The sequence below is a fragment of the Rhinolophus sinicus genome, chromosome 1 (genome assembly GCF_057876585.1).
Source record: "Rhinolophus sinicus isolate RSI-liver-muscle chromosome 1, RSI-T2T, whole genome shotgun sequence".
Lineage (NCBI taxonomy): Eukaryota > Metazoa > Chordata > Mammalia > Chiroptera > Rhinolophidae > Rhinolophus > Rhinolophus sinicus.
The window spans coordinates 154,506,065-154,518,401 of record NC_142501.1 but is presented as its reverse complement, the minus strand read 5'-3'; the positions used below and the strand labels follow the sequence as shown (position 1 = coordinate 154,518,401).

General features: G+C 35.4%; 1 protein-coding gene across 1 annotated transcript in view; it reads left to right on the top strand.

Annotated features, from left to right (window-relative positions):
* TMPRSS11A (transmembrane serine protease 11A) overlaps nucleotides 1-11,789 on the top strand; it is a 38,960-nt gene extending 27,171 nt beyond the window's left edge. Inside the window, exons 8-11 of the mRNA XM_088794707.1 lie at nucleotides 843-1,014; nucleotides 6,112-6,371; nucleotides 9,755-9,897; nucleotides 11,628-11,789. Coding sequence (XP_088650833.1) covers nucleotides 843-1,014; nucleotides 6,112-6,371; nucleotides 9,755-9,897; nucleotides 11,628-11,789 — 737 coding nt within the window. The remainder of the gene's footprint in view (nucleotides 1-842; nucleotides 1,015-6,111; nucleotides 6,372-9,754; nucleotides 9,898-11,627) is intronic.
* The last annotated feature ends 548 nt before the right edge of the window (nucleotides 11,790-12,337 follow it).

The window sequence follows — 12,337 nt, the reverse complement described above, 5'->3', positions numbered from 1 at the left end:
AGTTTCACTCTAACATGGTTCGAGAATTGGGGAAAACCCTCGTACAACACGGCATCCTAGAACACGGTTTCACTCTAACACGGTTTAAGAATTAGAGAAATCCCCGAACAACACAAAGCATAATAAGAGCTTTTATGAGCAAAAAATATCTCATTTGAAATTAGGGAAATCCCCGAACAACATGGAATGTAATAAAAGCTTTTAAGAGCAAAAGATATCTCATTGAAATTTTTCATTCGAGTGTGGATGTCGTATCAGATTTGACTGCAGAATTTTAAAATTTATTAGAATTTTAAATCCATTTTGTTTGTGGAGTAAGTTCAGAGGATGAAGATATCTTGTCGAAAAGAAAACACCCTCGGTTAATGGTGCTTAGTAGTGATGACGAAGAAAACATTATTTAATATATATTAATATGTTATACTTGTGAAAATTGCTTTGATAAAAATATTTCTCTTAACTATAAAATATAATAGTATGTTGTTGTTGTTTTTTAATTTTTGGGACCTAACCCCCTTTTTTGTACTAGTTCTTTGTTTCACATAACACGGATTTGCATAACACGTCATTTTTTAGAGCCTAACAACCATGCTATACGTGGCTTACCTGTATGTAGTAGGTCAACCCTTTGCAGTTTAGCATAACTTCAATAGGCAATATATTGTACATCTATAAATGTAAGGAGTGAGCGAAATATCAACATATCAGCAAATATAGATGATAGATTTTACATGTTTCTGTAACGATAGATGCAAATATTGCATTGCAGTACTCTTATTAGGTTCTTTGTATCAAAGTTTATAGAGACATTTCTTGTAACTTAATAATCTCATCTCTTTCAGGTTGTGGTAAACGAGTAGTTCCATTGATAGTCAACAGAATAATGTCTGGAGACATTGCAGTCAAAGCTGCCTGGCCTTGGCAAGCTTCCCTTCAGCGAAATAACATACATCAGTGTGGAGCCACTTTGATTAGTAACACGTGGCTTGTCACTGCAGCGCACTGCTTTAAAAAGTAAGTTATTGACTTTAAATTGGATTCTAGTACTGCTAAAAAAACCTCTGAGTTTTCTTGTGTTCTGAGTAATAATCAATGCCCCCAAATATAACTGAAGTAAAATGAGAAAAACTTCTTTCAGGTTTTTTCCTAAAATAATGTAACACTTGCATACTTATTTGGAAAGTTAGTGGGGGCAGAAGTCATTATCCTAGTATTCACTGATCAAGTCCTCAGAGTTTTAAATAAAGAAATTATGCAAGGAAGCAGAAGTCATCCTAACACAAAATATTTATTAATAACAACATAATGAATCATTTCTCAAACAATCCTCTCCACTTAATACTAGTGTCTGTTTCTGACACTCAGGCCAGTATCATGCTGATTATAAATAATCAAATTAACTACAAAGTGAAACAAATCTTCAATGGATGTAGGAAGTTGGTAACTATGAGAATGGAGAACTGCTCAAATAAAATTATATAGCATTGACATATGAAGATCTGGTAGAATTAGAGCAGTTCACAACCAAAGTGATACAATTACAAAGGTGATAAGGACAGGGTGCTTTAAAAGAGATTCCTTTAAATAACAAAGGATTAAGAGGCACCCTTGGGCCACCCAATCGGAACTTCATACAATATACAAAGGGTGCCAAAAAAATGTATACACATTTTAAGAAAGGAAAACTGTATTGAAATTGCAATACTCAATATATACTGATAACAAAAGATGAATACAAGTCGCATTTGACTTCTGCAATTACAAGAGGTGATCAAAGTGGTTACTATCAGCATCCAGACACTTCTGATTATGGCGAGCTACTCCTTGAGCAATGCTGACCAAATGAACAGCAACAATTGTTTATTCATTCTGAGCATAATTACAACCTACATTTTATTAAATGTAAGATAAAATGACTTTTGCATAATTTTAGTTTTATCTTTCAAAATAACTACTCAGATCTTATTATTACTATTAACACTTGAAATTTTGGATTCATTTTAAGTAGTTTCACTTTATGGCCTTTCTCCAGTAACACATATCATGGTGATAACAAGGGTTTCCTTGTGTAAAGCACGTAGTGTGCAGCAAGACTTGGTGGATAAAACATTGCCCCAGGCAGCAGGGGAGTTGTATCTGCTCTCTGTAACCTTGGGCAAGTTATTAAACCATAGTGTATCAGGGAATAGATGGATCCAAGTTCCTTTTGAGCTCTAAAATTCTGACTTTTGATACCATAGTAAATTCTATCTACCTATGAGTCTACATCTATATCGAGACTTAGAGTCTTATAGTTCAAAAGACATGGGAACTCAATAGGGCAATATGTTAGAAAGCACAGAGATCCTTATGTAGGTACCTACTTTAGAACTGAATATCTCAAAGTAAAGGAGAGCTTACTAGCTTCAAAGTTAGCCAATTTTACGGTAGATTGCTCCATTTTTTTCAAATATCTTTATAACATTGAACAACAAATCTGTAACCTAATAACTTCCATCCATTGATATTTGTTCTTTCATCTGGAAAAACAGGGATCAAATTTATTTCTTCATCCATAGGACAGTTGTTCCTTAGCTTCTCTTTTTGAGCCCAAACATTACAAAAAATAAGAGAATCTCCAAACTATATGTGAAAATAAATATCACTATTTCACAGCATCAACTTCCAGATGTCCTACCATCTTGGTTCTTCTTTGAATGTTCCTGATTTTGTCAATGCTTCCACTAACACATGCTTTCAAGAACTAAACACAATTTTCAAATATAGTATGACTAATGTCATAAAGACAAAGTAAAATGGGGAGTTTTCTGGAAAAAAAAAAATGACTTGAATGCAAGGGTAATAGGTAGCTCAGTAATTAATTCCAGCCAAAGGTTGATGATTAAGAATTGCTGTAGAAATACTGAGGATATTTTTTATGGCCCATCAAAGACCTCAACGCTGCACCATGTCCAAGACAGTATATTTCTAGGCTTGGCAGATGATATGGAAGTTGTTCCCAACAAAATATTAGTTTGGTGCAAAAGTAATTGTGGTTTAAAAGGTTAAAAATAATTGCAAAAACTGCAATTACTTTTGCACCAACCTAATAGCTGATGACGTAAGTTAGAAAGGAAAAACCAACGTGTGGGTAAGAAACTCAGAAATTTCAAAAGGACTTTAATTATGTTAGGTTAATAAGCAAGAACTAAATGACAGTTTTAGCAGGTATAAATGTAAGGCTCTAACTTGGGTAAAAAAATAAATAAATAAATAAAATCCAAGTATATCTGTACAGAAAGTAGATTATGTGCTTTAACTTGTGAAAACTGCCTAGAAATGTTTTGGGGGAAGTTAGCCCACTATGAATCAGTTGTTCACAAAACTACATTGTGATTTAGATTGCATTAAAAGAAATGCAGAACACAGAATACGTGAGATGTTAGACTCTGTTGGTCAGATCCTGCCTGGGATAGTGAATTCTGTCCTTAGTAATACACTTAAAGAGAACTTGACCAAATGAAATGCTTTTACAGAATCTTGGATGGTAAAGAAAGGTGATAGTATGTCCTGTCCATATAGCCTTGCAACTCAATGCATTGTTCACAGACTAGCACTATTCACACCACCAGGGAATTTGTTAGAAATGCAAGAATCTCAAGACCTATTTCCAGCCTACAGAATCAGGAGCTGCATTTAAATAGGCTCCCCAGGTTCTTTGCATGCACAATAGAACTTAAGAAACATTATCTTAGAAGACAAAAATTTTATACTGAGAAAGCTCTGGGAGAGAAGATACACAGTAATATTCATATACAGTATCTGAGGTACTTTTCTATGGATGAGAATTAGGAAATCAAAGAAGAATTTGTGAACAGTCAGAACTGCTCAAAGATGTAAGAGATTCCAGGTGAAGAAAGGGACTCTAAGGCAAAGAAGATGTCCCCACCTGCAGAAGTGTTCAAGCATAGACAATTGCCTCTTGAGAGTATTCAACTATTGCTATATATTAAGCTCCAGTATGCCACAAACATATCCTTAGGTGCTTAAGAATTGTTTTATGTGATTATTACACCCACATGCTTGGTAAGCAGTTAAGTAACTTGCCCAAGGTCACAATGCTAGGAGATAGTGGCGTTAAACACAAGAATATGTCTTCCTTGTGACAAGTCCTATCTTTTAAGCATTGGATCAGTGAGAGGACTAAATGACTTTATAGCCTTCCCTACTCTGAGATTATTTGATATTATTGCAGTCTAATATTGAGTTAACACTTTAAGAAACGTCATTACATGATTGGTTTTTTAAAGCAAATAATCAACAAAATTCCCAGATCATTTTTGTAGGGATGGTTTCCAGATCAGCGGTTATGACTTTCAATTTTTACAATTCATCTGAGGGTCTAAATTACTGATTTATATTGACTACCATTAAATTACATCGTGTTGATTTTGGCCCAGATTAAAAATTTAGAAAGTTTATTCATAATTCTCACTTAAGATCTCTCATGAAAGGTATTTCTTTCCTGTTTGTCATCTACAAATGACACTGTATTAAATAGTGTCAGGCCATTGTTGGAAAGGGTTAGAATGACCACTCCAATTTGAGTAACAACAGTTCAAGGTCTGTTCTTTGCATTTCCAAGTTCAAAATACTTGATTTAGGTTCAGTTCATCTAGTCCTGATTAAGTTGAGGGAGATTTGCACCAATGAAACTCTCAAAAGATTGATTTATAAACAAAAAATGTCAATATATGTATGCTATATGAACAAATGTGTTTATAAAACCAATCTTTATTTAGCTTTTCTAATTAGAGTATTTTTACATATTAAAATTGTATATAAAACCAAAATTTTAAATTGCCTTAAAAATAATAATCCCAACATAATTAATAGCTGTCAGATTGGATTTATAAGCCATTAATACATTTATGTGCTTCTTTCTATGACTAGTTACCTATTATAAATTAAATTAGTTGAGAAAGGAGTATCTATATGGGCAGTATCTGTCTCTTGGCTTATCCCTCACAGATGATGTGCAATTAATTAGTTAAGGAACATTAATCTTCCTATTAATAAAGATTTTGATGGGGAACCATGTCCTATAAAGAGAAAAGCAGAGAGAAACAAGTAGACATGTGATACTAGGCAAATAGTTAACTCCCCGAGGCCTTATTTCCTTTAAGTATAAAATATATGCTTTACTAGATGATCGTTCATTACTAGATGATCTTTCCAATCCCTGTATGTACACCATCCACCAGATGCTCAAGCCCACAAGCTAAAAGTCACATACAATTGACCATCTCTCAAAGTACTTAGACCGCTTTTACCTCATCCACTCTTCCCTCCAATAATCTATTCTCCAGAAAGAACCAACATGATTTTTAAAAAATATAAATGACTCTACATTACTCTCATCTTAAAATGATCCAGTGAATTCCCACATCACTTGAATAAACCCTTTATTCATGACACTCTAAAATCTGGTCCCCGCCTATCTCTGTAACCTCATCCCCCGACCATTCTTCCCTGTGTCCTAAACTGCAGCCCATCTGGTCTCAGGCCTTGAGAAGTTTGTCTAGGAACTTGTCTTCCCATCTTCTCACAGCTGACTCCTTGTCAACCACGTATATTAGCCCAAATGTCTTGTCATCCAAAGAGCCTTCCCTAACTACCCCTTAGCACTCTGTTTCATTGACCTATTTTATTTTATTCATAGTCCTTATCACTGTTCGAAGTTATTTATCTATTTGTTAATGTGCTTCATTCTTTTTCCTTCACTGGAATCTAATACTCTTGCCAGCAGAAACCTTTTCTGTCTTGTTCACCATTTTATCCCTAGCGCTTGGAATATAGATCAGCACACAGATGTTCAACAAATATTTGCTGAAGAGATAAATGATATTTTATGTGCTTTACAGTTCTAAAATATAATAATTGGATTCAGTTGTAAGATGCTGTTTGCATATGTTTTATCTTTCAAAATAGTAGCAGTGCACTATATTTAAACAGTCCAAAAAAGCTATCATTGCAACCAAGTATTTTCAGGATGGTATTTTCCCTTATATTACCTAAATACAATTATTGTAGTGCAGTTCATATACCTTGTTCCTTTCTAACCTTTTCCAGGGATATAAATCCATATCAGTGGACTGTTAGCTTTGGGACAACAATCAACCCTCCGTTAATGAAAAGAAACATCAAAAGAATTATTGTCCATGAGAGGTATCACTCGCCAGCAAGAGAGTACGACATTGCTGTTGTGCAATTCTACCCCAGAGTCACCTTTAGTGATGATATCCGCCGGATTTGTTTGCCAGAAGCCTCTACAACCTTCCGACCAAATTCAACTGTCTATATCACAGGATTTGGAGCACTTTTCTATGGCGGTAGGTATCTCAAAAACCCACCTAAGGTGTTTATAGGGCTTAGGATCACAGAGTCCTAAGCCTTATTTAGGGTAGTGTGATTTGATCTCCATCCTTACTTTGTATGTTGTAATCCTCGTGCCCACCTTCACTCCAAGCCTCCCTCATTTTGAGCTCCATCTCTGTGAGCCTCCTCTATCCTTTTCGTCTCCTCTTCCCTGTAGTTTCCTCTATCACTCGTTATCACTTTCCTCAATCACTTCACAAATATTTCCTGCCAGCCATTTCCACACAACTTGGTTGGATTAGTTAGGATTCTAGTTTTACAAGTGACAGAAATTCAACTCAGATTAGCTAAAGCAAAGAATAATGATAAAATGGAAACTTTTGCCCTTGTAATTTGGAAATCAAGAGTGAAATGAGTCTGGCTTCAGACACAGCTGAATTCAGGGGTTCTTATGATGTCATTGAGCTCTAAATCTCTGAATCTTTCCACTTGCTGGCTCTGTTTCCCCCTAGGTCCCCTTTAAATGGAAGGATTCTAGCTTCACGTAGTGGCAGCTCAGGATTGACATCATCTTTACCTAGTAGATGCCAAGGGAAGAACACATCCCTCTCTTTGCTGGAATCTACATTAATCCCTGGAAAGGTCTGTTTTGTCCCAGCTTGGGTCCAGGGGTCCTTGAATTGATTGGCTAACTCAAATACCCCCATCTATACCTAGACCAAGAAAAGCAGGTGTGTGATTGACAGCTTGGTCAGATCACACAGAATGAGAGAGAACAGTTCTAAAATGATGGGCCACAGGGAATACATAAAAGAAGTTAATGTTCCTTCAGCAACACTAAAATCTATTTCTATGTGCTGTTCTCCATGCAGTGCCAGGTGTACAACAGATATGTTGTAATCCTCGTGCCCACCTTCACTCCAAGTCTCCCTCACTTTGAGCTCCATCTCTGTGAGCCTCCTCTACCCTTTTCGTCTCCTCTTCCCTGTAGTTTGCTCTATCACACATTATCACTTTCCTCAATCACCTCACAAATATTTCCTTTGCTCAGCTACAGTCTCCATTTGCAGCAAAATCTACTTCAGAACTAAAGAGGCTAATTTAAGAGTGATCAGAAATAAGAATATTGTATAGAGATAAATCGTCTCTGATAACAGAGCTTCCATTGCCCTTTCTAAGATGATTTAATTGATATACTAACTTAATCTCCTAAAAGTAAAAAAGATTTTATTTTTTAATGTATTTTTGGGCATACTTAGCCAGACACATTCTGGATTCTAAAATCTGGTCAAGGTACATCCATACACAACAGAAAGGGAGTTTCTTTAACTCTGGCTTGAGAAGGTAAGAAAGGGTTTTCTGAGAATGACCAGATCTATTCACAGAGCTCTATACAACTTGTTTATGTACATTAAACTGTAAGGAATAAACTCTTAATTTTCAGTCTCCACTAAGGAACTCAGGAATACATTGCACTAATGTGACCAGGAATAGGCTTGATGGTCTGTAGATTTTCTCCAAATGTCACATGTGGTTTCTACACCAGCACTCTCTCTGATGGGTTTTCTCCTCAGATAAAGTTTGCATTCTCTGCTTCATGATGATGAAAGAGGCATCTCAGATTCCCTTTGGCTTGGTGGGAAGAAATGTTTCTGGCCTGGAGTTTGAGGTTGGTACAGAAATGTGCCTGCCATAATACTTTTTGAGTAGTAACAGAATATAACTGACATGGATAGAACAGTATCCTAAATAACAGAATACTCACTTTTTCCAAGCACCCATGGAACATTCACCAACATCGACCATATCTAGGTTTATAAAACAATCCTGAACAAATTTAAAAGAATTGAAATCAAAGATAGTATTCTCTCCAGTCATAATAGACTCAAATTAAAAAACATTAACAGAAAGATAACAGGAAAATCTCCAAATGCTTAGAAATTAAACAACACACTTCTAAATAATCCATAGGTCAAAGAGGAAGCCTTAAAGAAAATTTTGAGTACATATGAATAAAAATGAAAAACAAAACAAAACAAAACAAAAACTTGTCAATATGGATCGCAACTAAAACAGTGCAGAAAGAGAAATGCATAGAAAATGTGTACGTTAGAAAAAAAAAGGTCTCAAATCAATAATCTAAGTTTCCACTTTAAGAAACTACAAAAGAGTAAAATAAACCTAAATCAAGCAGAAGGAAGGAGAGTAGAAATTAATAAAATGGAAAGCAAGAAAATAATAGAGAAAATTAATGAAATAAAAAGCTACTTGGAAAAAAATCCAAGTATTTTGTGAGAAATGTCATTAAGTATTCCCCCAATAGTTGAGAAATAGTTCAAGGATTTCCAGGATTTATTGAAAACAGCAATCAAGTTATCAAATGAGGCAGTGGTCTCATCTGTGACTCTGCTTCTCTCCCAAGCTCATTGGTTGTTGGTGGAATTCCATTTCTTGCCGCTATAGAACTCATGACAACTTGCTTCTTCAACGACACTAGGAAAAAGTCTCTGAACTCAGGGAAGGCCTAAACCCTTTCTAAAAGGAGTCACCTGATTAGGTCAGGCCCATTTTGAATAATCTCCTTTTTTATGAACTCAGTGTCAAACCAACTGTATCTTAATTACATCTGCAAAATTCCATCACCTGCACCTAATAACATACTTTAATCATAAGAATTACATCCATCATATTCATAGAGCCCACCCATACTTGGGGAAGAGGAGATCACTAAGAAATCCTAGGGATTATCACAGAATTCTCTCTACTACAGTGTCAGTTTCACAATGACTGTATGGTTTGATATCAAAAATACGTGAATGCTTGTGATATTCTTAGTTTCTACTGTAGGCAGTTGTCTTCCTGTCATCATATTGGTTTCTACAACTCAGGATCTAGTTTATAATCTGGAGTCCCAAAATCACAATATGTAAGAAATGAAATTGTTGACTTTAAATGTCATTTTATGGGTGACAATGCTTCATAAAATGTAAAGGATAAAATCAATGTACATAGTATTACAGTTATTTTATCAAGCCAAGGGAGAAAAACTAGACCTGCAAAGTTTCTGGAAACAATTTAGAGTCTACAAATACAAACTGTATTAAAAAAAAAGAATGCCTTCCTAAATTCACAAACTGATTCTTTTTAAAAATAAAAATACAAAAATTTTCCAGAAAAAGAAACAAAATGTTTTGCTTGTTAATATAAGTAGTTATAAAAATGTGATAAGCATAAAAATTATTTAAATGTGCCAGATTTTACACAGAAACTTTTTTCTCTGGAAACTGCTTACATTAACCTCATTCTATAGTGATAAAGTTTAGAAAAAAGTCTGCTCACTTCATTCTAGCTAAGAATGCTGATTGTAAACACTAAAATTACTTTGTTTTTCCTTAAGGGGAATCTCAAAACGATCTTCGAGAAGCCAGACTCAAGATCATAAGTGATGATGTGTGCAAGCAACCACATATATACGGCAGTGATATAAAATCTGGAATGTTTTGCGCTGGATATCTAGAAGGCATTTATGATGCCTGCAGGGTAGGTGAAAAGAGGTTATTTTGATATGAACTCAAAACATTTTTATATGGCTTAAGAAATATTCTATGTTCTTTATACTAGTACATAATACAAATATCTTGTCAGTTCAAAAATTTCTAAGCGCAAGTTTCACAACATAAACGTAATTATAATGATTTTTAAAGCAAAATGAAAGAAGCAAAGTTTCTTTGATGCTATCAAACAAACAAACCAATAAAATTAACTTTGCTTAATAACAGAAGTCCAAAGGTTCATAAAACTCCCTTTCCTTCATGGGCTCACATCTCAAAAGAAAACAATCATGAACAATGAACTGTGATGTGATGTTATAAGTGATACAATGAGGAATAAATATGTTTAGCTTGAAGGGAACTATTTAGAGCAAATATCAGAGAGATCATACGTAAATGAGGCCTGAATGATAAACAGCATTTACCCAGTTATAGAATCAGGAAATAATAGGAAAGAGAAAGAGCATAGACACAACTATGAATGTGTGAAATTACAATTTGTATTTGAGGGAACCCCAGGTAATCTGCTGGGGCTCAGCATAAGGAGGATGAGAGGTTAGAAGGAGTTAGCGCTGAGGAGGTGGAGTAGTCCATGCTGTGAATATCTAGTACCCTTTCCACTCCCCTCCTCTGTTGTCCAATATCTGCCCTGCATGCATATTTTCTGACAAAGGTATAAAAGCGTGCTTCTCCCTGGTGGCACTCACTTTATAATGTGAGATCCTGAAAACTTTGAGGTGATTCCACATGGTGAAGTGATGGGAATGGTGGCAGCAAGCCCTGCCCAGAGTCCCATAATTACACAACATGGGCAACCTGTTACAAAAGACACATAGCATGCAGGCTGGGCAAGAACAGGATCTGACACACATCTAGCCTCAGTTGTCAAGAACGTGGAGGAAGACAGCTAGAATTCAGGGAATCCAAGGAGAGGTCCACGCCACGGCAGACACGTGGAAGGTGGCAAGAGGAGTCTAGGAGAAGACATGATACGTGAATCTAGGCAAATGGTGAGATTACTGACAAGCCTCAAGAAGGACTGGTGGTCATGAAGAGACCTCACTGGATTGGTCGCAAAGGCAAGATTCTTACCCCACAAGTGTGCAAGCGAGTAATAAGACAAAGCTGGAGTCATAGAAAAAGTGGGGAAGTTATCAAGGGACTCAGGCACAGGGGAACAAGACAGGAATAAAGCAATTGTAACAGGTATACACGGTGTGGGGCTTAGTCTGTCTGAGAAAACAGAAGTCCAAGCACCCTACTTAGAGTCAGAAGAAAACAAACATTAGCTTGACTTTCTGTGTTGTATACTTGAAATGTGCTAATAGCAGACCTTAGGATTCTCAACACACACACACACACACACACACACACACACACACACACACACGGTAACTATGTGAGGGATGGATATGTTAATTAACCTGATGGTGGTAATCATTTCACAAAGTACAGTATGTCAAATCATCATGTATAATTTAAATAAATACGATTGTATTACTCAATTATACATCAATAAAGCTGAAAAATAAAAAAAGTTAAAATGTGGAATTGAACTGTAAGGCTTTTATTACTTTTGAAATCCATGCTTCAATTAATTATCCTATAATTGGTAATCCATGTAGATTTCTAATAATAAAATATGTAGTTCATCAAAGAATCTTAAGTAATAAGCTTTATAATTAGCTAATTTTATTTCTCTTTAAATTTTTTTTTCAGGGTGATTCTGGGGGACCTTTAGTCATAAAGGATCTTAAAGATACCTGGTACCTCATTGGAATTGTGAGCTGGGGCGATAACTGTGGTCAAAAGAACAAACCTGGAGTCTACACAAAGGTGGCTCTTTACCGAAACTGGATTACTTCAAAAACGGGTCTCTAATTCACTATAAAATTTAAACAGAGAGAGCTGTATGCAGGCCATACACATATGAGAATCAAAATATTCAGTGGATGTAGTTTAATGAAGCAAGATTAAATGACTGGACCTAACAACACAAGACAGATGACATGATTTATTTTAGAATCACTTTAATCAATCGAATAACCCATAGCTAATTTATAAGGGATTTAAATTTGTAAAGCAGTGGGTCAGTGTAGCCTGGCTTGAAAAATACAGCAGAAATACTCAACTGTTTAAATCATGCAAACTAGAGTATAAAAGAGGAACAATGCAATATTTTGAGGATAATCCATGAGATTATTAGAATGTCTTTGTCAGGCGTGTTCCTTAAGTGAGGAAAATTTTAAACTCTCAATGAGTTGGAAACCATCCTAGAAGTTCCTATGATTTCTTCAGAGCTCACAAATATTTTTTTTCTTATTTCCCTATTCCAGGTTTTCCAAAAGGATTTTCCACCATAAGGAATGAATGTTCTATTTATTTTGTTGTAAAAGAAAGTTTTATCTAGAAAACAACATACGGCGATA